We start from the raw sequence: 25,955 nt of genomic DNA, 5'->3' as shown, positions 1-25,955 counted from the left end.
ACGGGTTGATATCCGCTGATATCCGCTACTGGACTCACAAGCTAACATGCATTCGCATCTATTCGCATGTGAGCCTCCTTCGTCCGGCTCACATGGGGTGCTCGCTTCGAAGTGCTAGATCCAATAGTCTTGGTCGGTGCTGGCGCACCTCCGTACTATGTTTGATCATGATTAATTAAATGATTGTTTTTGTTACGGGGCTACAGAGCACTACTACTTAAAAAGGAACAGCTCCCCGCCCCAGCATCCGCTCATCCGTACACATCCGCGGGTATTCCGACTCCGTGGGAGTTTGCGCGACAACAATTTGTATTTGTTTACTTCCCGGTTCAGCCCTCTAGCCAGTATTGCTTCGCTTCGCTCGCAATGAGTGCACTGAGAGTCCTCGAGAAGGTAAAATGATCATCTATTACTCAGCACTTCAACAATAGCAACATAACTATAACCACCGAATATCAACGAGTAGACTTATGTAGGTTATGGGACCGCTCAAACTTGAAGGAGCGATAAGAAAATCTAATTTTCGAGTGTGGTTGAACTGGACCCACGATAGAATTAAATACTGATACAAGGTATCACAACAAAATGCATAGTATAAGTACTGCTCAAGATCGCATATATGAAAGGCACTCTAAGAATAAGAGTTGTATAAGGACACAATGATACAAGATATGTGTTATCAGTACAGCAAGCCCCAGCAAGCCCGAGTTTCCCAAGAAGAATCCCAAGGAAAAAAGGAAATTTTAGGATATATGCCTGGAATTAAGCATATGTATGACACGATGGTCTTCCGACATCCTGCTCCCTGTTTGAGGGTAGGCTGACCGAGGATTTAGAGCATAAGGTCCCACAGTGGAATGGAAAGAGGGCAAAGAGGCGGAGGATGTCGCACTCGCAGACCCATGAACGGTAGAACTTTGTATCGCCGGTGTTTTGGGCCGGCTGGAAGGCGGATTTACAGCGCTGTAGGCTCCGTCGTCTTCGCTTTTGGATCTCGTCTTCCCTCCGTGGTATATCCCAGAAGGAACCGCAATTTTAGAGAGAATTGGATCACGGTCAATTGTCGGTATCGATGGGAGGTCGGAATACGTAAAATAAGCTGTAAGATGCCATTTTCGAGGTTTTGAATTCGGGGAAAGCGTAACCCAAGCAGAGTATGCTTGTTTTATCAGTCCGGTGTGGGTTCCACCGCTTCGATCCTGATGTAGCAATGCAGAAGAAGTATGAGTGACGCGTGTAGGGCCTTCCACAAAGCGAAAATTAGGGTGCCTAAAACGAGAAGGTGGTCAGGAAATTGAATAAAACCCCATCAAAAGAAGATATGGAATTACCTTTGACTTTGTTCTGGAGAGCCTCCATCGGAAGGAAGCTTTTCATCGTAAAATAGGTATGGCTATTGAGCGGTCATTGAGCATGTACATAGAAATTAGATTTGTAGATGATTACCTCCCGCATTCTCGACTGACCCCAGACGCGTCCATCTAAGTTGAGAAGTTAGATTGTCTTTGTTCAGGATTCGTGGTGGAAGCACTATACCTGTCCATCTTTTCAATCCAGACTCATCGTCACATTCTTCCCAAACAAAAACGGACCCCGAGCGTACATGCATCGACCGTTCAACTTCGTTTAGTCGACGAACAGCAGGTCGCAAAAGACCTTGGCGAACGGCTTCGAACACAGCGTGTGCATCTCGCGCATCGCGGACATGTAGACGTGGGTGAGTGGCTTGTTGCATATCCGTATGCCTTTTAATGAAGGTATTTAGTCAACTGAGGCGCGTATAGAGGATTATGACGAACACGAAGATATGCTACAACTTATATATACTGTCCCCGGGTGAGTGCGAGGGTAATGGCTAAGAATCGGTATTTTGCACTCGAGATAGAAACCGAAACCGGCGAACTGTACGCCTATTATCTGTGTTGACTGAAAATCCATGTGGTGGGACAGATATCAAAAGGGTAGATGTCGATCGGCTTTAAAAATACTCATCAGTAGAAGAACCATTATGTCGGATCCTTGACTCGAAGGGGGAGGTGTTAACAGTGTGGGTATCGATAGATTCGGGGGCTGAAGTTTGTACCTACAGTTGTGTTTCTCGTACCGTCCGACCCAGAGATTCCATGTCTAAAGGTGATTCAAAGGTAACCATTACCGTCAGAGGCCGGAGGAGATATGCGGTCTCGAAGGATAACAAGGCCAGATTCTTTGGGATTGAGCGATAGAAATTCAACCTTAAGTTTGCAGCGTATGTCATAGTTATGGTTGAACATTAATATTGCTGCCATTCAGGATCTCGAACTTCGAAGTATAACCCAGATTCTGATCATGATGTTCATTCTGAATCTATGCGTGACCTTCGACGTTCCACGTGGCTCTGGCGCTAATCTTCCTTCACACACCAAGGTTCCAAGCTTCAGAGTCTCTGACACCAGTATTCTCGCACACAACGCACCTACGCATCCTCCAAATTGAAACAGGACCACCATGTCTCCTGGAAATGATTCAGCTGGACCCAATAAGCGTATTCAAAGTCTTGTCCAACTTTGCCAGAGAGGTAGGGGTTCACTTTTACCTTCTCGCCTAGACCAATCTTTAACAACCCAAATTTGCTGAACAGTTGCGGGAAACTATATTGAATGTGCGTAACCTTCCATCTTGGATGACCCCAAGACGGCTGACCTCGTGCAGCCATCAGTAGCCTTGGAGAGCTACCATTTACTTTGGTCCGACCAATTCTTGACCGCTGCTCAGCGGAACAATTGCTGCGGGTAGAAGACGCTTCTCCAGTATGTTGTCGTGTCATATATGCTCTTGAGATATGCTAATGCGGACAACTATCTACTAGCATTTAAAGAGAGACTCCGAAGGTATGTCTTTGCGCCGTTTATACCCGCATCTCATTCGATGGCTTCATCATAGAACTTTGGAGGGCCTTATGTCGACGAACATATCCTGCAATGGTAGAACGCTATGGAGATGGGACCGATACTTCTCCGGACTCATGGAGGTCACGTTTCTTCGTGAGTTGTAGGCGCCATGATAACATACTCAAGCTTACATCAATCAGGTTTTGCGGGAAGCGGAGGCTACAAGGTTAGAGGAAGTGGGGTCTCGTCTACGTCTACAACGCCTTGAAGCAGATGAGCGTAAGAAGGAACGTGAGATCAAGCTCACAGATCGCTTACCACCCCCAAAGCGCCAGCGCACAGGGTGTAAGTCATGTTTCGTCTCCGTACACATTAGCTAACGGTTTGCCATTCCTTATCAGGGAACATGTCTGCTCCATCCAAGACCCTCTTCCAAAAGACACGATCAGAAGCATCCAAACTTCAGAAGAACATGTATCATACCCGTATGATCCCTCCAATGCTCAAAGGGAAAGATTATTCCCCGACTGGGAGTATCAGCAACAGGTCTCCCCTACCCGCACAATCCAAGTATTCAACCCGTGTTGTTGTTAACACGGTGATTCGACGCCCCTCATCCTCAAGTGCGAGCTCGTCGGAGCCCGCCGCATTGCCGTCCAAGACCTTGAATGCTTCACCCTCAAAGCCTGTGGCTCTTCCTTCTACTTGGAGAGCCGAAAATCGGTCCTTGTCTTCTTCAAGAAACGATGCAATAACCAGAAAGCACACTCCACAGAATTCCCCAATTTCAACCCCTGAAATCGTGCCCCCTCTTCCCAAATCGTTTTCTTTGGCCAAAAAGGATCCTATGGCGTCTCTTTTTGTCCCTAAACACCGCGCCTACTCACAGCGCGCACGCTAGATTATATTTCATCATCACACTCAGCGCATTATTTTCTATTCGCAATGGATTCTCATCATCATTCCGTACCTAGTAATATAGTTTTCAGGAGCTTTACTGGTATATGTATCGTATATTTCTTATCATTTACTTGCTGTAATCTCACCCCATTATCGTGTACTTGTAGCACTAAGCAAATTCATTAGAGGGTGAGAAAATGTATGTGGATAGATGTAGTACCCGTATTCAGTACGTTCAATGTTGAATCCCAGGTGAAGTATTGCATACTCGTAATTAGATACAGTTACCGGTATGGAATTTGCACAGTACGGACTCCCTACCCAGGTGCACTATGATTCTCTAATGAGGACATTCATTTATGATGTAAGTTGGAGAACAGAAATGGCAGAAAGAATGATGTAGAATGATACAAAACCTATGTACTATACTGTTGATAACGAGATGATTGGTGTAATGCGATGCGAAAAAAAAAAAACAAGAGATGAAGAAATGCACAATTGGGGAGGAATGTCAGTTAGGACAATAGAAAAAAGAAAGCAAAGCAAAGCTGCTGCGCAAGGAACGTGTAGAATCTTCATCAGTGCACCCACGACGTTAGATCGCCTTTATCTTGGTATTGAACGAAGAGTCACGCTCGGCGCACAGTTTGTGTTCACAATCGCGTAGAAGGACTTGCCATTCCGGCGTTCTCTGCCTCCCCATCCACCTGGCGTGTCTTTCCTTTCCCCTTCCCATTGTAGGATACCGGATAGTCGGTATGCCCTGACACGTCTAGACTCGTCTCGGGCTTGGGTGCCTCCCATATGCGGATAGTTTTATCATCAGAGCACGACGCAAACATGCGCTCATTCGCCGGGTTCCATGCCACTGAGTTCACACTCCCTTCCCCATGTCCAGACAGAACTTCGAGCAAAGAGCCAGTCTCGCGATGCCATACATAGACATTTCCATCTATGAATAGTTTAGTGTTCATAAAAGGCAAAATGTTATGCAGAACTACCTTCACTGCCACTGACAACAAAACTACCATCGATCCCACCGAAGCAGCTTCGGATAATGTGTCGACCTTGTCGTTGACCTGTGAATTTTCGAGCCATTCGACCAAGACGAAGGTCCCACAGTTGGATCTCCTGCATGATTTACATCAGTGAGAGAGTACGATAGCAAATAGCTCTGAAAGAACTCACATCGGGTGAATGGTTTATTAGGGCGTAATGGGAATCTTGCGAAACCTTCACGCTCGTAAGCTCACCGTCCAACTTGATGGAACTGTGATAGAATTGGGATGAGAAACATCAAAGGGAGTGATTTCTCAGGCAAGGAGGTCCGATGGAAGGCAGGAGGACCGAGTCTATACAGAGAGTGATAACAAAATTTGAAACTTACGACTCTACTTGTCTTGTTGATAATTGGTATATGACAAATCTATTCTCAGTAGGTGCTATCCCATTCACTGACGAGGGATTCCCACTTGAGTTTGACGTCGTACCATCGCCGGAACTACCACTATTACGGGCTCCTCTCAGTGATGAAGACTCCGATGGAGTTGGAACATGCATTCCGATAGTCACCACGCGTGAGAGATCTGGTGTAACGGCGAGGTCTGTAACCCGTATATCTGTCAGGCCCCATGAGAGCTTTTTCTTGCCCTCCGCATCCTGCACAATGTAAGCAGTGTACAGCAGGCTTGCGGAGCAATAGACCTACCCATTGTATAATCTTGCGATCTAATGCCCCTGATATGAAGCCTGAACCATCTGGAAGCCACGAGAGAGCTGTCACGGTCTCGGTGTGCTCATCCATTGTTCGAATGCAGGAACCCGTCTGAATACCAGGAAAGAGGATATGAACGTTTGTATTGAATCGAAACAGTGGACGAACCTTTGCGTCCCATAATTTGATGAAATGCTCGGCGCCTGTGAGCAGCATGGAATCGTCTGATGACCATGCTATACTGTGCACGGGAAATGGATGATCCCTAAGGATCAAGTGTGCTTCCCATTTCCTTGTATCTGGCTGCAGGAACACAAAACTCAGTCACCCGTATGTTGGATTATGATATCGTTGGACTCACCCCCATGTACCATATGATGGCAGTTTTGTCTTTGCTTCCACTTGCAAGATAAGTGCCATCATGACTCCACTCCACATTCCAAACCTCATCCACATGCCCTTGTAATACCGTTGTTGTAACTCCAGGAAAGCCGTCCTTATTACACTCATGATCGCTGAATAACGAGAGTGGCGTTGATTCAAGGGGTGTGTTATGATATATGCATCGTCGGAGTTGGTCTTGGTGTGCTTGTTGTAGAAGGGTGAGAAACCTTCGTTGTGGAATCATGATAGATGGGGGAATGAAACCTAAACGGAAAGAAAGTTGATAGAACCTAGTTATGGAGCAATCCGAATGTCGACATACGATGTAAGTCCAGGAGCAGTTGGTGTCTCGATTGACCCGAGGCACCGTCCCATCCTGCGCGCTGTCGAACGTCTTCCGGCTCAGTGCACATCATCAAACTATACGGGAAATCAACAAGTATGATTGATGATAGCAAGGAACAACACAGACCTTGACAATACATGCAATTGAGCGGGTTCAGGACATGATGGTGCTAGTTCAGCTCGTAATACATGGAGAGCAGCGGTAGTTTTTTGGACTTCCAAAAGCTCTAGATATTTCTGCTTATTTATTAAGAATCTGGCATCCTAGAGTATGTCAAAGTCAATAAAATGAGCCTAAAGCAAAAGAGATTCCACGCACCCATAAATTATCCTCGTTTACTATGCCTAACCGCAGCAGTGCATCCTCCGCCTTTGACCACATTCCGCTCACTATATACTCTCTAAATCGTTTGACCTGCGGTTCCTCCATTGAATACCCTGACTCGGCCTCTAACGTAGCTGCTGACTCACTGACGGAAGACATTGACGCGTTATAATTAGTAAAGTGCTTGGGACGATATTCGCAGTCTAAACTCACGTATAACCCACATCTCTTAAACTCTGCAGCAACAATCGAACAAACTCCTCTCTGTCCACATTTGAATCCTCGTACAATAGATGTCCAGGGAGATTGACTCGAGAAGGAGCGCCTTTGCCATGTTTCTCCGCCACTACGCCGTTGCTTCCGCTCATTCCAGCTCCAGAAACACCGTGCCCGTTGGTGTAATGTGACATAAAGCCATTTCCGTTGGTCGAAGTACTGCGACCATTACTGGTAGAGTAAAAATCTATGCCATTTGAAGAAAGTCCAGAAGTCACAGAACTGGGCAAGTTGAAAGATGATGCTTCATTTGATTCAGTAAGGCGCATATTCGGAACACGGGCAGAGAGCTGTGACTGAGAATAGATGGAAGATGTAGAAGGGATAGGGCTGTCGATTCTTAGTCTCTTGCGAGCTCTGGGTGATTCGACGTCTAAGGATAAAAAAGTAAATAGACTTAGTCATTCGTGAAACAGAAAGGTTTTAGAGTAAGAACGGTACCGATGGGGGGAGCAGATAAGAGCGATTCACTGCTACTGCTTTCTGGATTCTCCAGCTCAGACCTTGTCCTGGTCGTCGGAATAAGACTTGGGGATGCTGCTGGTGGTAATGGATGAGTAGAAGAGACTGGCGCTGAGGACGTCAGCTGGACCGGTGAAGATTCCAGACTGGAAGAGGAAGTCACTGAAGACGACGGCTCCCGAGGGGAAGGCCGGGAAATATTTGTGAGAGTAGAATCAATGGTGGCCGTGTAAAATTAGGAAAGAGATAGTCTCTTGAGAAGAGCTGCGTGAAGGATTATTCTTTCAGTGCATTCGCCTAGGGTACACGCGATGTCGGTAAGCTCAGAAGCCTCGTTTCAAGTTGTCAGTTGATTTCGCACAGTTTCTATTTCCACTAAGTTCAGTACAAGAAGTTGTTATAACACTTTACAAGAACTATGTTTTATGGTGCGAGAACAATACTCTAAAATTCTCCCAGTGACAAACAGTCGGGCGACAATAACGACCATTTCTTTATCAACCAATTTGCAGACTGACCATCCGTAAATACGGAATGCCAAAGAGAGCTGCAGACACTGATGTTGAATAGGGAACTGGCGGTCCATCTCGTGATCGTAGTGCGAACTACGAACAATCGGTAACTTGAGTCTTGCATTCTTTGATTGTAGGACTTCCCCGCAGTTCAGCCTCACATAAAGATTGTGTCTGGGCCCTGGGACACATAAAGACCTGTATGGGCATCCAAGTGGGAGAGGCAAACAGAGAGTCAGTCGAATATTAGGGGCGCAGCCTGTAGTTGCTCTTCCCAGGCTTGCGAGCAAAGCAACGAACTCGTACACCAATTCAGACAGGAAAGCATCCGAATCTTCATCTAGACTCCCGAAACCTTCCTTAGCGTTGTCCCTCGGGAAGGATCCCGGTAGGTTTCTGCACTGGCTAGTGTTAGAGTTTTGCATCCAATCTAGAGATCGAAGATACGGGATGGCATTCGAAAGAGAGCCGTGGAGATCTTCCAATATCCTTGTCAAGTCTGGTCAAGAATGGCAGAGGAAACCCACCCATTACGCTCACTAGTCCCTGTATATGGACCAGTGAATTTGGACTCGGAAGCACTTCAGTTCCGGCCATTGCAACAGAAGACAAAGGGATACAAACCCGCTGACCAGAGCTATAGCTTGTCGCAGAGCCTTAAGCCGGCTATGAATCCTTTCACATTGTGCGCAACAGATTTAGAAAAGGTCGACCTTATACTTGAATTTCGGACTAATCACCTGTGGATGTGGAGATAGACCCTGTGGACGTGTCATTGTCATTGTCGGAGTGACAAACTTTCCCTAGAGGGAGTTTTGATGTACCAAAGATGATCCCTACCACCGCCAGTCTCATTCTGGATGTACCGGGATGTACCTTGCGATTAACCTTCCTGAACCGACAATAATATCTAGTCCTAGACTAGTCCCGATATCGTTGGTCCCATGATAGGAATATCTATCATGTAGATATAGAGACTAGGGCGACATACGGTGACATAGCATGTTATGAATATCTGACCTATATGTTCATAAAAACATCATGATGAGTGATGAGCCTAAAATTCAAAGGAAGACTCGCCAACGTCGGTAACTAAGGTATACGTCGGCTTACATAGTTCTTATCGTTCCACAAGGTTCTGTACAATTTTATGGCGTGGCACAGTGGAAGCGAGCTACGCAAAACCGGCTTATAATCGAAGGGTCTTGCGCTGCATGGCGTTATTACGAATGTCAGACTATTAAGGAAGAGACCTGATATCGCGCCATCCCAATGCGATACAGTAATATCATATCATAATGCTTGATGCGTTAGAGGCGTCGAAAGGACGATTTCAACAGTCTGTGACTCAATGAACATACGTGACAGAATATAAGTTCGTACCGGTATTACTACTCAACGCGCTTGAAAGGTGTGCAGCTCGTTGTGACACCGAGAGGTATCATCGGTCGTCCTGACACCTAGATAAACTTCGGGAACGTTTCCGGACGAGTTCGAGGGCCGTCGATTTTTTGTCAGAATGGCAAATCAGTGAAAGCCAATCGAGTCGGGTTCTACAAGGTTTTGACGGCGAGAGGCGATGAGACTGGATTCCGAGTTGGGCGTTATGTTTCGAGAATCGACAGCTAGTGTTTTGGATTTGGACGGACACCGGTAATCATGGCATCTAAAAACGAGTCAGGGCATGGTTCAGCATGGTTCCCGGAAGTCAAAATTCCCGGATATAGTGAAAGGAAACTTAGGAAAAAGATGTTCCATAATGCAAGATGGTACGACGAATTAATTTACGATGGAAGACTGGAACCAGCTCTGAGCCGAGATCACGAATGAACATGTTCATGGCCAGGACCGATTGATAGAAGAGAGGCCCTAGCCAAGCATTGGAACTTGGAGATAGAGCCAGGAATAATCAAGAGATATACATTGCGTACCTGGTTCTGGACAATTGTCTTGCGCGACACGCGCGTGTAACACGGGGAGTAACAACGACCTCGGATGATTTTGAAGAATGGCTCTAATCCGAAAAAAAAACAAGGGATTTCTTTCGAATTTCTTATCGCACAAGGATTACCTTCCATAACGAGGTGTAGCGGCGGGAATAGAAAACGCATAAAAAGGACAGTAGTCATCGTAAATCATCTATGTAAATGGACATCGATGTGGGCGGAAAGAATTTTTCACGTGGATGATTGCCGTATTGCCCCCGGGTTAACACCTGTAACACCACGGCATATGAGCACAAAGTAATGGATGAGTTACATAGCTATGAATTTTCATGATTGTTTGCTGTGGCTAATGTAGGCGATACTGTGTATGCGAAGTGAAGACGTGAAGCGAAAATATGAGGCAATCCCCAGATTTTTTTTGGTGGAGAACGCGGAATACGAAAATGATATGTATGTAGTGGATACAGAACGGGTTTCCTATTTTCTACGACTTTGGTTAAGAGCGACGAAACGACGATGCAAATGAGTTGATAGCACAAGGAAAACAGCGAAGGAATAGGTATAATTTTCGAAGTAGGGTGATTTATATAGCATGGAGACGATGGAGAAGTTGGGTGTTTGTTTGTTAATGGTAATTGATAGGTTGGTTGTTAATGCGAGCTGAAAGGCGTTGCGTTGCGATTGTGAAGTCGAATAATTATTGCCGAGATGGATATATGCCGATGAATGATGATGACGACGAAAACTTGAGATGCGTTCTAATACAGAGGGCGATGCAAGAAGAGAAAAGGTCCGGAGTTTGAGAGCATGCGAAATTGTGCAATTTGTTGATTGATTAGACAGGGAAAAAGTGCGATGAATTTTCGGAGAAGGCGTTGACAGAAACAAGGCAGATTTTGGCGAACGGGGCACAATCAAAAAGACGGCTTGCCACTCATAAAACGTTGAGATATTGCCTGCTCTCTATGAAGCAACCCACTACGTCCATGGCCAAACCCAGGAGCTTCTTTGTTGACAATCACACCATCGAGTTCAGATACCATGACACGCCCTCTACTCCTTAGACGACTAGTTGAATCTGCCTTTCGTCCCCTTGAAACAATGTTGAACTGCTCCGTATCTGCAGTCAAAACCATCTTTGGTGGTGGAGAACTGTTTCGTCTAATGGTTGCCCGACCACGAGATAGACCGGATACAGCAGTCCAGTCAAGAATCTTTTCCATGCTACTCTTGCTCCCTTTGCTGCTCAGCTGGGAGCGAAATGCTTCGGAAGCGGTAGCAGGTGGCGCAAAAGGATTTTCGGCACGAGACCTAGAGGATGAGCTGTCGTTACTAGACACACGAGTACTTCGGGAGGCTTCCAAGTCCCTTCGACGTCCACGAGGTGTCGCTTGCATGACGGCAGCGGGTGGAGCCGTGGACGGATGAATAGGCATACCGGCGATCGTCAATTTTGGGGTAGGAGGAGATGGACGCGTTACCGAATGACCCGAAGAGTTAGAGACAGAAAGGGATACACGCGGTTGGGCGTCGCTGGATACTTGTAACAAAGAAAAATAGGCGGGTAAACTGGCACGGTTGCGAGTACGTTTCGCTTTTGTTATTGTAGACCTGTTTTGATCCTCGTCGGGGGTTGTGAGAGAGGTAAAAGAATCCAATTCATCTCGGCTTGGGCTTCCGAAATCAGAGTAGGTCTCATCATCCGTAGATAACTGGGAATGGGAATGGATAGGTGCGCTCCGAGGTGCACTATACACGTGCCCGGAAGTAGAAGCAGAAGTAGGTACACGACCAAGGACATGGGGTGCAGCGTGTACGTTGTTTGTACCAGAAGGTCGTCGAGCATAGGAAAGAGGTGCTCGTAATACCGGGTAAAGGCCTGAGGATTTTGACTTTCCTTCCGCATATTCATCCTGATAAGCTCCTTCGCTACCGGAGACGAAGTGTGAATCCTCATCTTCTTCGTCGGTAAGAACGGAGCATGAGGTGGAAGAAGCAGATGAAGAGATAGAGTGATGGTCTCTGGTGTGATAACCTCTCAATGCTTTGCCTAACGCCAATGATACCAGTGCTGGAACTTCACCGCCTATGGCATAGCCAAAACGTGGCGAGGAAAGAGCACTGCTCGCAGAAGAAATAGACGGCGAAGCAGTATCGATGTTTTGGCACTCGTCGCTGCAATATACACGCCTAGAAGAAATGCGAAGCACATTTTAAGTACATGAAAGAAAAATGCAGGGCGGGTGTACGTACCCATCGTCCGAAAGATGTTTACCGCAAGTTAAGCAGATTTCCTCAAACATGATCAGGATACGTGGACGTCGTTTACACCGACGAGCTCAAGAGAAAAACTGTTGGATGATGGGAGGATGAATCAAAGAGAGGCCTGCCGTTTTAAAGAGCCTTGTACGAGTCAGGGCGCCAATTTGGGTCGGGATCTAGATGTAAATCTCGATCCCTTGTTCGACTAAATCTGTGACTATGTGACAGTTAGGCAAATCACATTTTTTAAATCTCGCTTTGAATTTCTCACGAGTCAACTCAGTCAGGATTTCTCACCTTGAATTGGGCGCGCAACAACTCTTTGACCGAGTCACCTAGATTTCCGGCTTGATATACCGTACACTCTCCAACTTGCAACGTTTCGTCTGTTCCGAATTTCGACAATCTTCAATTTCTCAGGATCGAGTCATTCAAGAGACAAATTTCCCGCCTCTTGTAAGTTATCACGCCATCACACGTTTGAAATACCGCCTTCATAATGCTTGTCGTACACGTTCTTTCGTCTAATTCTCTCAGGCCGATTGTGTGCGCTACTTTGACGCTCTTTGACGCTACATATCTACCTAGGTGGTTCCACAGAAATGCACGAAGGCTCGTCACTGTCACAAATCACGGGAGCACGAGACTGTCAAACGAGATTACATTATATGATGACTTCACTGGTGACCGAGGAAGTCGCGTCGTTGCAGGCGTCGCGTTCTATTTTTTTGGTTGCCATCCCAATATCCCAATGTTTGTGGCGATGAAATTCCTTCACGTCTGCGTTGTCAGCACCTTGACTCCCTTCTACTGCTAAGTACATTTCTCTTCGTCTCATGTATCATTGTATAACTAAGGTGAAGGCGAGTTTGAAACTTTGATCCTACGTTACAGGTAGTGGCATCTTTTCTTACCTTCACTCAACCCGCCATTCGTTTCCGTTATGATGGTGAGTTAGTGTGTCACACGGAATCCTGTTTTCTTTCACACCATAACCTTCATGTTTCTATTCTACGTATGCTATCTCGCATTGCTGATATCCTCCGCCCCGGGTCAATCACTACCTTTTCATCAGGGACCCATGACTGCTCTCGATGTTCCCCAACAAACTTGTCTGGCCGTTATTGCCCCACAGAAAAACATCAACAGTATTCGCGATTCCCTGGATTGTCTGATTCTTCATCTGATCACGACAAAATTAGAGAGTACCTTTCCGGACGTCGGTCAAGCCGTCAAGGTCCTTCTAAAAGAGCCTGCCTGCCAATCATCGCCATCAAGCCGTCCTTCTTTCACTCACAGGGACACTGTTCTAGCACTGTTCTGGCTTGCAATGCGCACCAAGTTTAGACTATTGATGTCTAGTGTCCGCCGCCCGAATCTTTTCCGGAATTCGTATGCATCTTTCATTGACTCAATTCTGTAACGTACAAATGTGCACTCTTACCCCGCTCGTCATACAGCACGCGATGCGTTTCTTCGCCTTCCCCAAGGTCATAGTTCGTCTCATGCACCAAATGATACTAACAGAACCCCGAAATCTTTCCCAAGCACAAGACTTTCCGTCAGTTTATCCGTGAAATATCTCTTGTATGGATCATGCATGTTTTGTCCTGCCAATGTTTCGGACTCGAATCAATTGGCTTGGCCCTCAATAGCCGTTATGGAAGTGGTAAGTTGATATCATTGTGGTGGTTCTCAACCTCACGGAATGCACCACGAATGTTATGCGATTACTACTAGCCAAACGATAGGAACCGACAAGCCAGACTGGTAGGGTCACAATCGTTCGGGCCCAGTTTCCTCCAGCAATCTGCATCACGCCGCAGTCTCTCCACCTTCTAGATTCGTTCCATCCAACTAGCGAGTCTTCGTTCTGGTGTGACCGATTAGGTTTCCTAAACGGTAATTATGTGTATGTATAGACTATTGGCTGATATCTTCTTCTTTGTCTTCTCCCTTTTCACAATCCCAGGATATTGTCAGTCAAAAACGTGGGTTCTCATTGTTCGAGTTGATCTACTGTGTCAGGGTCTGTTGATTCGAGTCAGATAAGTGTATGTGTACGTCGAATAACTTTTCTATCAACGATCAACCCCCAATATTTATGCGGCTCCTTATACATTTATTCTTTCCTTCCTTACGTTCACTAACCCAATTTGCGAACAATGGTATCGGTGAGTATACAATATGTATGGAAGACTATAGGTTCCTATATAGGGTACGATACTTAGCTCAGGCGAGCCCCTCAAGGCGCCCTTCAAGAGCCTCCATCACGTACATACATGATAATGATTCTTGCAGAATCACATCAATAATTTTATCGACTCGCCGCATTCGACACGCGTGAGCGAGCAGCGGCGTACAAAATCAAAAGCGCTGTTTTGAATGTGATTCGAGTTTTCTGTGATTTCTCGTTTCTATTCGGTCAGTTGTGAAATCGCTTGAGGACTCGCCGTACGGGTTATAAAGTTTCCTTTCCTTTCCCTAAAGGTTACTACTTGGCCTGTACTTGTCCGTCTAACGTATTGTTGGCGTAATATCACCATCGTCTGAATTGGGATTGTGATTGAATAAACAGCGGGTCTCAATCTTTTTCCGCTCGTCGTGATCTGGCACAGGTTAAGAGCTGTTGGCTGTTGTTAAATGTTACCTTAAGTGACCTCAGCTCACTTGCATTTCATTCCCATCACGGTCTCGATTTAGTAGTGCTTGGCTCAATGAGTAAAAATTACGACAGCATCCTTGTAAATTGTGGCAACAGTGGGTAGTCGTATGAGTTTTCCACTGTTGTCTATTGGCAACAGAGCCAGGTTCTAGTACACACCTTAATCCAGTTGGGCTGATTCCAATAATGGGCTCATAACATAAGGCGATTGATTCAGACCCTAGTAACAACGGAAACATCGGATTTATGCCTTAAAACTCCTCGAATACTTTGTCGCGAAGAGAATTAATTCATGTACTGAAAGCCGACAGCTCCAGGACAGCCCGCTAATACTCGGACTCGGGGGTATGTAATCATCAAAATATTGAACATTCATCGTCAAAATTAATTCGATGAACAAGTTACAGATACGGTTTGAAAGTACACTAGTTAATCCTGGTCTTTCGGACCTAACAGCTCGATGCGGATGAAGAAAAAAATGTATTGGAACAGCCCAGTACGGTCATTTGAGGGTTTAGGATCAGGAAATTCGCCAGTCCTACACCTCGTAGCCTGTACAGGAATCAGGAGGAACCAGGTCGAACGGTCCGAAGAGTCTGGACAGTTGTGAATGGCAATGGCGACTGCGATTACCGTGAGCTCAGAATCTATAGTCATTACTTTGATACTTTTGGTTGCTGTTAACGTAGGTCCTCGGGGAAGAGAAAATCCCAATATAGTAATGAACATAGTTATTTGGATCTACACATCCTGATTCCTATATATGGGTGTCATTTACACTGTTATTATCATAGGATTGGACATTCGGTATGCTCCAGTAAGATATGCCGCCATCCTGTTTTCAGCACCTTCCCCCGCAAAGCCGCACTCGTGCTTCGACTTCCCGATGGCCTATATGAGCCCCTGTAAGTATTGCCACTACTTAAACACGTCAACGTTCCGTTGTTATTGCGCAAGAATTTCAACTTTGGAGTCACTCGCCATTCTCTAGACACGTCCTGATTTGATTCGACACCACTTGAATATGAAAGCTGTCCCGTACAAGTGGATACTATAGACATGGGCAATATTCACCTCGAAGAAAAAAGGACACCACCCAGACGTTCTATACAGAAAGGATTAGGGGTAGCCAAGCTACCCAACAACTTCCCGGCTATGGGTTAGATAGGGATAGAGATAGCGTGAAGCAAGGTCTATATATGAGGGGCAGGTATATACTGAATTTGTTCATGTCACAGCCGCGCAATGCCACAATCTATAATTCGATCGCCTCTTCCATCTCGAAGAATTAGGTCAGAGGAAGCGGAGATAACGACTGTGAATTCTCTGGAACTCTAAAGCGACACGGAAGACTACAAATGAACAACGGAGTACATCAGAGCTCGCGAGACTATGCCTTCCTATGCCTGATTCGTCGGTTTCATTTTTGAGTTACGGCGAAACAAATCTATAACTAGCCTCCGACACTCTGCTGCACTTGAATCAGGCTGTCGGAGGCATCAGGATCATGAACGATGTTCAATCTCCCGAGATGATGCCAGTGATAGTGTGGGCATTGAAGCATCCGCTGAATCATGCAAAGACCCCGTCGAAGGATCTAATTCTGAGATCATTGTACGATTCGTTTCATCAGTGGGAGGCGAAACTGCCTCAGATGTAGAGGTGAAAGCGGGGGTGGAAGCTGATAATATAGGATCATATGGAGCAAGAAGGGAAGGTCTGCTGTTCACAACTGCATTCTGATCCTTGAGGTGCTGCGGGGAAGCAAGTAGCGGTGATCGAGGAGAGGAAGGTGGATCGAAATTGGCCGGTTCTAGGTGCCGGTGTGAGGCCTCAATCTGCCTGAAGCCAAAAGCAGAAGATCCATCAGGAGGAGGCGAAGGTACTTCGGCTTCAACATCAATAGGAAGAGGAGGAGGAGGAGGAGTTCGAGGACGATCTGAGCGTTGGTATGGATTAGGACTGAGAGACCGATATACAGTCGGTGTACTTGGATTTTCGGTCGTTCTGCTGTCCGTATGTGGTGAAGAAGTATTAGATCTAGGGGGAGGCAGAGGCCTATCATTTGGTCCAGGTAAATTTGGCAAAGACCTGTCATAAGACGTCGTACGGCCTGACAGTAATCCCCTGAGCCTTTGGTTCGTGCTTGCATTCGAGGCAGCACTATTTGGTGGAGACATCATTGAGCCATTTCGAACAGGAGTTGGTGGGGCGCCTGGTAGCTTAGGAATCGGTTTTTCCCGAACGACAGTCTCAAGCATCATGCTAGGTTTACCAATGGTTTTTAGAGCTGACAATTTCTGATGCAGGAACTTTACATCCTCCAAAAGTCTTGAGACAAGTGATAATCAGAAACAAAAACGGCTAAATTTGTTTCGTTCTGGACTGACCTCGATTTTGCTTCAGCGTGAGGTAGCTCAATCTTGCTATATTCTTCTGAGAGTCGGTGATTAATTGCCGCGAACACTTGGCTCATGACATCCTAAGATCGAGAAAAATCAGTGCTCCAAGGGGACGTAACTAAAGACTGTGTCTACCTCAACAACCGCGGCCGAAAGGTACCTGGATAGGACTTTGTGCAGTGTGACGGTCTCCTTAACGAGTAGTTCTATGTAATCGTTAACGCCGCTGCCAGCCGGAGGCACATTCCAGTTTATGGTCTAGACATTTGAAGAAGTAAGATGATGCCGAGATAACATAAGGGGCTCGTAAGAAGATTCATAAACGTGGGGAGGAAGGGAATGCAAGGGGATTGAGAAGCGCTGATATCACACGTGCCTGGAGAGATTTGATGTGCGCACTCAAACGGTCGCCCATAATTGCGATAAGTTTAGCATGGATCTCGTGCTGGTGCTCCTGATAGTCCTGTAAAAGCCACAAAAAAGTTTAAAAAAGGTCAGAAGGTTCAGTCCTTCAAATTAATGAGAGCTGCGCAGCAACAGCAATGAAGAAATAGAATGCAATGACAACCCAATGAGAGTACTAGTACACAAGACTTTAACGGATAGCAAGAGAAGATACGTACCCTTTTTAACTTATCAAACTCGATTAGCATCACCGCCTGCTTGGAATTAAGATGTCTTCTAAATGTCTCTCGAATATACGGGACCAGCGCAATCATAATCGACAAGCTCTGCGACGCGAGTGCGAGATGCTTAGCCGTTATATTCTTCAGACCCGCGCTGCGCATCGCACCTGCACCTAACACGACTTGACATGTTCGAGAGTTGAAAGCCTTGAGAAACTCGATGATACGTGACATTGTGTCGGTTGTAAGAATACCGAGGTTGATGATAACAGCGAGGTAATCCGTTAATAGGGAGAGTACGGATGAAGTGGCGGGGACGGTGAAGAAGGAATTGGATTCAACGTATATGTGCTTAGACTTTTTCGTGCTGGTAGCTGTGCCACGACTGGAAGATCTGGAATTCGAGGATGTAATGGAAGTTGGTACCGCCGGTTGGCTAGGGGAACCTGTACCGTTACCATTTTGTGTGGTACTAGAACTCCGCAGGAGACTTTTGAATGGAGAAAGTATTGAGGAACTTTTAGAGTTTGACGAAGTTGGTGCCGCTGCTTCTGATGGCAAAATGAGTTCAGGAGGATCTTTCATAGCAGTATCGACGATAGTATTTGCCGTGGTTTGTATGTCGAGTGAGACATCTTGAGGACTCCATTGTTCATCTTCTACAAGTTTTGCGGACTGGGTGAGACGGGATTGGTGGAACGTCTGTAAGAATGCCTTCGCCTATCGAAGACGTCAGGGGTCATCGTCAAATCATACATGGATCTCGCGAACCTGTGATACGACAGCTCCTCTTAAGCCTACAATCATCCTTCTGCACACTACTTCACTCCGCACGACAAACTTCCATGTATCGTTGAACAATTCCACAAATTCCGGTAGTGAGAGACCGGCATGAATTTCGGAACGAGATGATAGAAGTTGAGCAGCTTGGGTGTGTGCGAGCTCTGTCGCAGACGAGAGTGTGTCTGTCAGCTCAGCAAGAAGCAAAGATGTGACGGAAGTACTGTCACCCGATGAGGGCGATTCTGAAGATAACGGCGTTGGAGCTGGTATAGACTTTCCTTGCCTGGCTGCCTTTGTAGCGCGTTCAGTTGCCTCGATAGATTCTGAAATTTCTCCCAACAAAGCTATTTGGACATGTAGCCCTTCAACACCGCTCAGCATATCACGGTATATTGCTCGTATGACAGACATGAAGTCTGGATGAGAAAGAGAACGCAAATGCGTAGCAAGCTGGGGTCTGGGCGGGATCAACGTGAGGGAGAATTTCTATAGCAACGTGATGAACCGTCTACCTTTCAGCGTAGTTGAGCGTCGGATCAGTAGGTGTCGGGCTAGGTGACTCAGCCTCGAACCCAGAAAAGTGCTATGCAGTCGAGGATGAGGGGATGATATTATAGATAGGAAGCACGCACCTTTCTAATAAGACCTCTGAATTCGTCAAATACAATTTCTCTATAACTCAACGTTGCTTCCTTCAACCCTCTGGTTTTGATTAAGCCGACCAGCAGCTCTGTCAGCTGGTTCTTCGTTTCTTCACTGACAGTTTCCTTCCCGGAGCCCGTCGCAATGGAACCGCCGTTTCCGATCCGCCATAGTAAATCATCACGAAGTATTGAAACCAGCTCATCAGACAGACTAGAGGCGATCTCTAGAGTAAGACTTCGTAAATGGCTAGGAAGTGCTGAGAACGCGTTTAACTGAGAAAGAGGAATTCCCAATGAAGGAAGGAGTTTTATTTTCGATGTAGATGGCGTCAAGGAGACAGGAGATGTTGAATATCCCGGCGGCGGGGATTCTGAATCTGCTTCTTCGCCCTCTGGTGTTGGTGGTAGTGATGAAAGTCGCCCACTGGGTTGCTTTGGGAGTGAAGACTGGGTTGGTAAAGCATCATTCCACATATCGTCCAGCACGCTAAGTATGACTAACGCATCACCATACATTCCCTTTCCGACTTTCTCTCGGGCTTCTCCAGTGAATTTAACAACATCTTTCACGCCTTCGACACTTCTTTCTATTTCTTCAACGCCCTGCACACGCTTCTCCAAACTAATTACCTCCATACCCTTCTTTGCCACAGTCTCGTCTACTTGCTCAAGCATTTGGCGTAAACGACTAATTTGGGACAACGTCGCGGTGGATTCGGATTGAAGCGTGTGAAGGTTGGTCAAGGCAGCAAAGAATGAAGGCGCGCGAGCAGCAATCTCGTTGGATAGGTGAAGCTCGACAGTATCTGCATAGTGAGAGAATCTCTCCAGCAGCGGAACTGAATGAGCAATAACTGTTGGATCACCCTCGCCAAATTGATCCTGATCTGTAATGAGAGCAAACGTCTGCGGATTCCCCAAGTCAAAATCGGACTGGAAAAATACCGAAGGAACGGACTCTAGGGAAGGAAGGTTTTTGGGTTGATTAGGATTGAACGCTTGTAGCCGGGAAGTGTTGAGAGGTTCCAAGGAGGAAAATGAAGCTAAAGAACCAATTGACCCTTTGCGATTAGACTGACCGAAATTTGATGATGGGCCAGCTCTCTGTTGCATTTCAAATTGTGAAGTGTCTGCTGCGTTCGATGACAAGCTCTTCTCGAGTTTCTCCCATTCCGGTGTTATGGCTTGCAGGTATGAGTCGAAATCCTTCCGTCGTACGCGCGGGAGTTCGGCGGGCATCACAGAAGGCAAAGCTGAATGAGCTTTCGGCGGTGCTTGTTTCTTGTGAGGATTGTTAAGGACAGTTGATATTGCTGTGGATATTGTCAAAACAACGCGTTAACATTGAAGAACTGCCTACTTACCATGAAATCCATGTTTTGAGCTGCTCCATTCGTTGGGTAGGGCCCCAAGATTTAAGCTCACTGTAGACCCGCCAAAATGAAAGCCTAGACCTGCTGGAGCCGCAGCAAAATAGTCTTGGCCGTGTGTGGTCGTTCCAGAGATGCTCTCTGGTCCACGTCGTTCAGGGTCGTATGTAAACCGATAGCGGCTCGAGCTGGGATCGGCAGTGGGTGTAGCAGTATCATATTGAGAAGAAGCGTTGGCGGCGGCTGTTAGAATTACTGGGGTGGAAGCTCGCGAGCTAGTAGGAGAGTCGGAAGACATGGCACTAGGGCTGCTCAATTCTTGCCTCACCTCACCTCACCTCACGAGCTGTCACGAAATTCCGCTTTTGGATGTCCGATTGATCGGTACCATATGTGTAATCTACAGTAGTTGCAGCAAGACCCAGGCAAGACCTAGCAAGACTTTATATTCATTATGCCTCAGATTACTTGTGCAGAGGTGCAGAATGAGTTGTTCGACATCGCGCAAGCCTTTACTGTTGCCTCTCACCTCATGGAGGATTCCGATAACTCCAATGATGATTCCTTTCAACTTGATGATGGCTTTGATGATGAAGAAGCACAAAATTTCGATGGTGAATTTACTGATAGTGTTGTTGTAAGGTAGGTGTACTAGCTACATACCATCAATGAACGAAGATGAACCGGACAGTCTTGTCGAACGAAAACGAGAGGATGAAAACGAGAAAACAAGGCGACGGTAAATCAGCCCGGATCAATCAGACATCCAAAAGCGGAATTCCGTGACAGCTCGTGAGGTGAGGCGGTGAGGTGAGGCAAGAATTGAGCAGCCCTACTGACAGCACATGAAGACCCGTGCGTCTAAGTCATTATTATGGCCGGCGCTAAGTTTGGGTCTTGATTCAATAATAATACTCTCTGATTCAATACTCTCATGACCCTGCTAAATCTCATCTCAGAACCTTTTGGCCCTTATCCAGATGCGTTTATACTATCCCAAGACCTTCCAAAACTGATTCGTGCACCAAAGAAACTCGAATTAAGAAATGTTTACATGAAATCCAAGAAAAAATCTACAGGGTAATTCATTCTCAGTGCCTGTTCGCGAAATTGATGTTGTATTCAATAGCTTGGACGAAACAGAGTACGTCGCAACACCTCCCAAGAATACCCTATCTGTACAGTTCTTTGGCATATTGAAAATTGAAGACCTACGATGGCTTTCACCCCGAGGCCACGAAGCACTTCAGAACGCATTGCGTGAACGCGACGAAGCACAAAATAGTAATATCGAGGAGAGTAGACTGACCCTCAAGAGTCTATATGGAACAGCACCGGGTACAGGGTCCAAGATTTCCGTCTGGATTTATTGTAAAAAGAATCATCAAGCTTCGTTTCTCAGTAGTAAGTTCCTGGTGTATACCGACATCTTTCGCCTCGTCTAACTTCTCTGTGCAGAGGAAGGTCGATACGAAGACGAGCTGGTATTTCCGACCAGGTTTGGTACTCCGAGACCGAAACCTGTTTTGTGAGTAATCCTGTCCCTTCAGTTATCTGTATTTACTACCTACATTAGTTGGATCATCCGCTCATTGGATATCAAGACTGCTGCTCTAAGTCGTAACTATTTAGAACACTGGAGATTTTACGACTTCGTGAAGCAACTCCATGTACAAGACCCTTCTTATCCATTGAAGAAACGTACTTCCAAACGCATCATGCTCGCTCTAAAACGTCGGTACCAACTAGGAGCAAAGCATCACCGCCATGACTTTGACCAGGACCTCGATTCGGATGTCGACGAAGAAGGCAATACTACACTTCCTCGTCGTCCTCGACACCTCTCCAGTGCTGAAGTTTACGGAGTCATGGCTTCTCATGCAGAATGGTTTCTGGCCCAACAGCTTGCAACTTCGCACACCAGCCATACTTACGTCAATCTGAAGTCGTGGTACAACTTTTGTCTAAAGCTAGAACAAGCGAAACCTGAGAAGCGGAGGTTACAACGCGAGACACAATCATGGAGAAAATGGGGATGGGGTGACCCGTATATACCTTATTCGAAGAAGAAATCTTTTCAGCAAAAGCAGCGACCTTCAAAATCCGGCTCTATTGATCTGTCACGATTTGGAACAGTTCCAGGTGGATGGGAAACACGAATCGAGAGGCGATGCATTGTTCGTCCGGTTGTTCGTAATCTCTTCAATCTCGATATATTTATTAGCTTTGGCTTTTGTAGAACTATGAATTTCCCGATGTATTTGACGATGAAGGTTACCCGGGTGTAGAACAAGTCTCCGAATATGACGACGCCCATGGTCGACCGATCTATGATAGTGACATGTCGCTCGAAGACGCACCGGCGCCTCCCGACTCTGATTCCGATTCCGACTCTGATATCGACGTTCAGTGGGTAAAAACAATTCCACGGTGGTTGATGGATGCTCCTGTCATACATCCTGGCCAAGTCAAATGGTGTTGCCCCGACCGAGACTGCGAGTATTCTCTGGACCTCCTGGAATTGCCCAAGTCAACTAGATTTAGTGGTCCCGAGCATGACTTTCTACGGGATGAATCGTATGAATCATTCATTTTCCGTCCCAAAGTCCTTTGATGAATCGTTTTTAGGCTAATAATTAGTGGAATGCAAGTGCAGGAACTCCTGTCGTCGGTCATAGAAGAACATTATAATGAACACATAATGCGCCTTGGATATGTTGTTCTCCGAAAAACTAGAAAGAATGGATCACTGAAGGTGTGCAGTTGTGCGCATCTCCGAACAATGACGGCTGAAAAAGATGTTAGGTCAGCATAGACCGTTGGCAACCTGATGAAAAATCGGAAGACGATGGCGATGCCAATCAAGTGGAGTTGGACATCAAGGAGGAGGATATGGACCTCAATTAGGCCATAAGTTAACCTACAACGCCTTGACTATTCTCGTGTTCCTTTCTCATGACAAAGACCCTCGACAACAGTCTTCATTACTCTCAAAACATTACAACAAGTATATGACTATCTTATCTCTAACGTCCAGCTGGATCGTGAATATTGCCATCGAAAGTTACTCCCGATGTTCCCGTGGACGCATTTGCACTTGCGGTGGAGGTAATGCTCGCGTCAGTGCTGTCAGTGCTAGTAATCAACGTCGCAGTAGCACTAGCTGTGGCGGTATCTATGCTAACAGTGGCACTGATCCCTGTGCTAGTAGCTCCTGAACTACTGAAGGTAAGTGTCGAACTGTCGGCACTATCTGTGCTATTTGTCGAATCGCTGCCGGTCAAAGTAGAGTTGGTGGTATCCGTGCCATTTGTCGAACCGCTGCCGGTCAAAGTGGAGTTCGTGATATCCGTGCCATTTGTCGAATCGCTGCCAGTCAAAGTGGAGTCCGTGCCAGTCGAACCGCTGCCTGTCAAAGGAGAGTTGGTGGTATCCGTGCCATTCAACGTTGCGGCACTGCTGGTCGAAGTAGAGGTGGCGTTTACTCCGGTACCGTTCGTCAGATCACTTCCGGTCAAAGTGGAATTGGCACCGGTTAAGGTCGAGTTGGTGGTATTTGCTGGAACTGGAATGGGAACGCTGGAAGCTCCAGTGGTTCCATTGATGGTTGCGCAAGCACATATGCTAACATCTGGGGTGGAGCCGTATGGGCAAGTGCCATCTATAAGCATCGTCCGTCCGGTCATCAAATCCATCCTTTTATTTTGAGGGAAGACATACCAGATCCAAACGGCACTACGGGCACACTAGGACTACCAAAGAGTCCTGGGTTTACGCCTGCAGGCTGCACGTTCTCAATATTACTCAACTCAGGATTCACAGGTGGAATCATGCAATAGAGAGTGGATGGAACGACTCCTAGGACTGAGACTGCCTCCCTGGGTTGCTGGCGGTACGAAATCGCATATGAGATGATATCATCCGAGTTGAGGATACCCGGAATTTTGGCAAAAGAGATCATCTCGTCTGCGATATTCTGCTGTACGCATGCATCGGCAACGGCAGATAAAGCATACTCCCATCCATCCTGACCTAAGTCAAAGCATAGGTCGGTGATGGAGATGTCGTGTATTCCGCTAGCAGCACACAGGTCACTCCAACCGGTCGGTGTGATGGAAGTTGTCGGAATTGTCCGTTTGATCGAAGCGGATCCGGATGGACTAGGAGGGGGTGCAGATGGCTGGGCAGCGTTGCAGGCGATTGGGGGCGTTAATTGGCTTGAGTTTGAAAAATCTCTCAGTATAATGTATGACTATGATCTTTGGAAATAATTACCTTCGAAGAATGAAGCTGCGAGAACCTGTATTGGGGATGTTGTTGTACCTGGCTAAAAGAGTGGCACGATCACCGAGCGGGGACGCTTCACTCGTGAATACGGCAAATGCGACGAAAAATAAGAGGTGGGCGTAAACATACATGTCTATGTAGTATGGAGTGTTATTAAGCAAGTCAAAATCAAAACAAAGAAAGACGATTGGAGAACGAATGGAAAATCCTTCAAGGATGAATTGCCACAGGCAATTTAGGAGAGAACTTGAAGAAAAGTTACAACGCAAGAATGAGAACAATGACGAAGAAGGCGAACCTATAACACTCTTGGAATGCGTAGTCTTCACCTTTTTATACCATGAGGACATGTCTAGCAATGGCACATTTACCATACTTACTTGCGGTTAATGAAGAGATCAAACAAAAAAAGGGCCCATTTACCACGTCGACTCCAGCGCAGGCATTGATACAGATAGTTGACATTGTGTCGTGAGGTTGCACTTACCAGACTTTCAAATGGCTGAATAATAAACTAGGACGCGCAGAGTCAAAAGACTGATGGTGATCCCATTACTCCTATGACTTGCGCGCGGTCATTGAGACGAGCACGGAAGAAAAGAAGGCCGTGGTTCAGGCGGCGCGCTGAACGTCAGTGTTACTTTGAGCTGAATACTTCATGGGCATCGATGTCTGTCAATATCCGTCTAGACTTTGTCAAAATTCCAGTACAACCACAGAGACTTGAAAGCTCGGATCCTTTAATCTTGTCGAATTAGGGTACATAGGGTACAGAGTCAGGCTGGCCTGGGGCTGGCATGTTAGGGCTTTTTGGGTATCAATGACCATACGCTGAATGTAAGGCATGCCCAAATCAAGCAGTAAAAAGGTCGCATTTCGTTCATACCCACATATTCACTTATGATAGAATGGTGTGGTCTTCTTGGTTTCCTGCAGATAATTAAAAAGGTGTGCCAATTCAGGCCCCCGGAAGCTCTACCAGAACCCTGTCCGGGCAAACGCTGTAAACTACACTGGCGACCAAAACTGATGGACCCCCGTATTTGGAAAAACCTTTCTCACAGTGCCTGAACTCATCGCTCCTCCTTGTTCTTCTGTGTTATACAGTGGATTGAACACCCATACCTCTGTTTTTGTGTAACGTAGATAGGGAATATATTAATATACTAAATTACAAAGCTC

The 25,955-nt window shown here is 46.3% G+C and overlaps 9 protein-coding genes across 9 annotated transcripts; 3 read left to right on the top strand and 6 right to left on the bottom strand.

Moving 5' to 3' along the window:
* Positions 1–743: 743 nt before the first annotated feature.
* On the bottom strand, positions 744–1,735 carry C8R40DRAFT_1161544 (Gti1/Pac2 family-domain-containing protein; the record flags this gene model as incomplete). The annotated part of the gene is made up of 4 exons (XM_046230135.1): positions 744–1,269; positions 1,332–1,393; positions 1,447–1,481; positions 1,537–1,735. The coding sequence occupies 4 exons, from the start codon at positions 1,733–1,735 to the stop codon at positions 744–746; spliced, it is 822 nt and encodes a 273-aa protein (XP_046084690.1).
* A 752-nt stretch (positions 1,736–2,487) lies between these two features.
* C8R40DRAFT_1172385 (RNA polymerase II transcription factor SIII subunit A-domain-containing protein) lies at positions 2,488–3,771 on the top strand (the record flags this gene model as incomplete). Its single annotated transcript, XM_046231847.1, has 7 exons — positions 2,488–2,557; positions 2,621–2,641; positions 2,692–2,789; positions 2,849–2,870; positions 2,923–3,023; positions 3,071–3,215; positions 3,272–3,771. The coding sequence occupies 7 exons, from the start codon at positions 2,488–2,490 to the stop codon at positions 3,769–3,771; spliced, it is 957 nt and encodes a 318-aa protein (XP_046084689.1).
* Positions 3,772–4,423: 652 nt separating this feature from the next.
* On the bottom strand, positions 4,424–6,948 carry C8R40DRAFT_1049377 (WD40-repeat-containing domain protein; the record flags this gene model as incomplete). Its single annotated transcript, XM_046224559.1, has 11 exons — positions 4,424–4,722; positions 4,772–4,901; positions 4,959–5,040; positions 5,158–5,429; positions 5,479–5,595; positions 5,653–5,787; positions 5,846–6,132; positions 6,191–6,288; positions 6,341–6,477; positions 6,533–6,683; positions 6,752–6,948. The coding sequence occupies 11 exons, from the start codon at positions 6,946–6,948 to the stop codon at positions 4,424–4,426; spliced, it is 1,905 nt and encodes a 634-aa protein (XP_046084688.1).
* A 3,393-nt stretch (positions 6,949–10,341) lies between these two features.
* Positions 10,342–12,161, bottom strand: C8R40DRAFT_372426 (uncharacterized protein). Its single transcript, XM_046234864.1, has 2 exons — positions 11,988–12,161; positions 10,342–11,924 (listed from the first exon to the last, which is right to left on the bottom strand). The coding sequence occupies exons 1-2, from the start codon at positions 12,035–12,037 to the stop codon at positions 10,649–10,651; spliced, it is 1,326 nt and encodes a 441-aa protein (XP_046084687.1). The 5' UTR covers positions 12,038–12,161; the 3' UTR covers positions 10,342–10,648.
* A 690-nt stretch (positions 12,162–12,851) lies between these two features.
* C8R40DRAFT_372382 (uncharacterized protein) lies at positions 12,852–14,682 on the top strand. The gene is made up of 9 exons (XM_046234863.1): positions 12,852–12,945; positions 13,072–13,144; positions 13,199–13,388; positions 13,457–13,486; positions 13,545–13,665; positions 13,748–13,898; positions 14,025–14,048; positions 14,228–14,420; positions 14,487–14,682. Exons 1-8 carry the CDS (start codon positions 12,940–12,942, stop codon positions 14,341–14,343), a joined length of 711 nt encoding a protein of 236 aa, XP_046084686.1. The 5' UTR covers positions 12,852–12,939; the 3' UTR covers positions 14,344–14,420; positions 14,487–14,682.
* Positions 14,683–16,166: 1,484 nt separating this feature from the next.
* On the bottom strand, positions 16,167–20,784 carry C8R40DRAFT_1070810 (uncharacterized protein; the record flags this gene model as incomplete). Its single annotated transcript, XM_046226271.1, has 9 exons — positions 16,167–16,992; positions 17,052–17,143; positions 17,199–17,321; positions 17,434–17,526; positions 17,687–18,409; positions 18,461–18,929; positions 18,985–19,055; positions 19,105–20,429; positions 20,481–20,784. 9 exons carry the CDS (start codon positions 20,782–20,784, stop codon positions 16,167–16,169), a joined length of 4,026 nt encoding a protein of 1,341 aa, XP_046084685.1.
* Positions 20,785–21,386: 602 nt separating this feature from the next.
* C8R40DRAFT_1112684 (uncharacterized protein) lies at positions 21,387–23,795 on the top strand. The gene is made up of 7 exons (XM_046228425.1): positions 21,387–21,566; positions 21,616–21,890; positions 21,945–22,014; positions 22,063–22,663; positions 22,726–23,063; positions 23,115–23,241; positions 23,292–23,795. The coding sequence occupies exons 1-7, from the start codon at positions 21,421–21,423 to the stop codon at positions 23,391–23,393; spliced, it is 1,659 nt and encodes a 552-aa protein (XP_046084684.1). The 5' UTR covers positions 21,387–21,420; the 3' UTR covers positions 23,394–23,795.
* On the bottom strand, positions 23,454–24,469 carry C8R40DRAFT_372283 (uncharacterized protein). The gene has a single exon (XM_046234862.1). The coding sequence runs from the start codon at positions 24,179–24,181 to the stop codon at positions 23,513–23,515; it is 669 nt and encodes a 222-aa protein (XP_046084683.1). The 5' UTR covers positions 24,182–24,469; the 3' UTR covers positions 23,454–23,512.
* On the bottom strand, positions 23,928–25,069 carry C8R40DRAFT_1112675 (uncharacterized protein). Its single transcript, XM_046228424.1, has 2 exons — positions 24,762–25,069; positions 23,928–24,703 (listed from the first exon to the last, which is right to left on the bottom strand). The coding sequence occupies exons 1-2, from the start codon at positions 24,902–24,904 to the stop codon at positions 24,172–24,174; spliced, it is 675 nt and encodes a 224-aa protein (XP_046084682.1). The 5' UTR covers positions 24,905–25,069; the 3' UTR covers positions 23,928–24,171.
* Between the last annotated feature and the right edge of the window lie 886 nt (positions 25,070–25,955).

This window comes from Lentinula edodes (assembly GCF_021015755.1).
Source record: "Lentinula edodes strain Le(Bin) 0899 ss11 chromosome Unknown C8R40scaffold_25, whole genome shotgun sequence".
Taxonomy (NCBI): domain Eukaryota; kingdom Fungi; phylum Basidiomycota; class Agaricomycetes; order Agaricales; family Omphalotaceae; genus Lentinula; species Lentinula edodes.
Note: the sequence above shows the minus strand (reverse complement) of the source record. Positions and strands in the feature narration are given on the sequence as shown.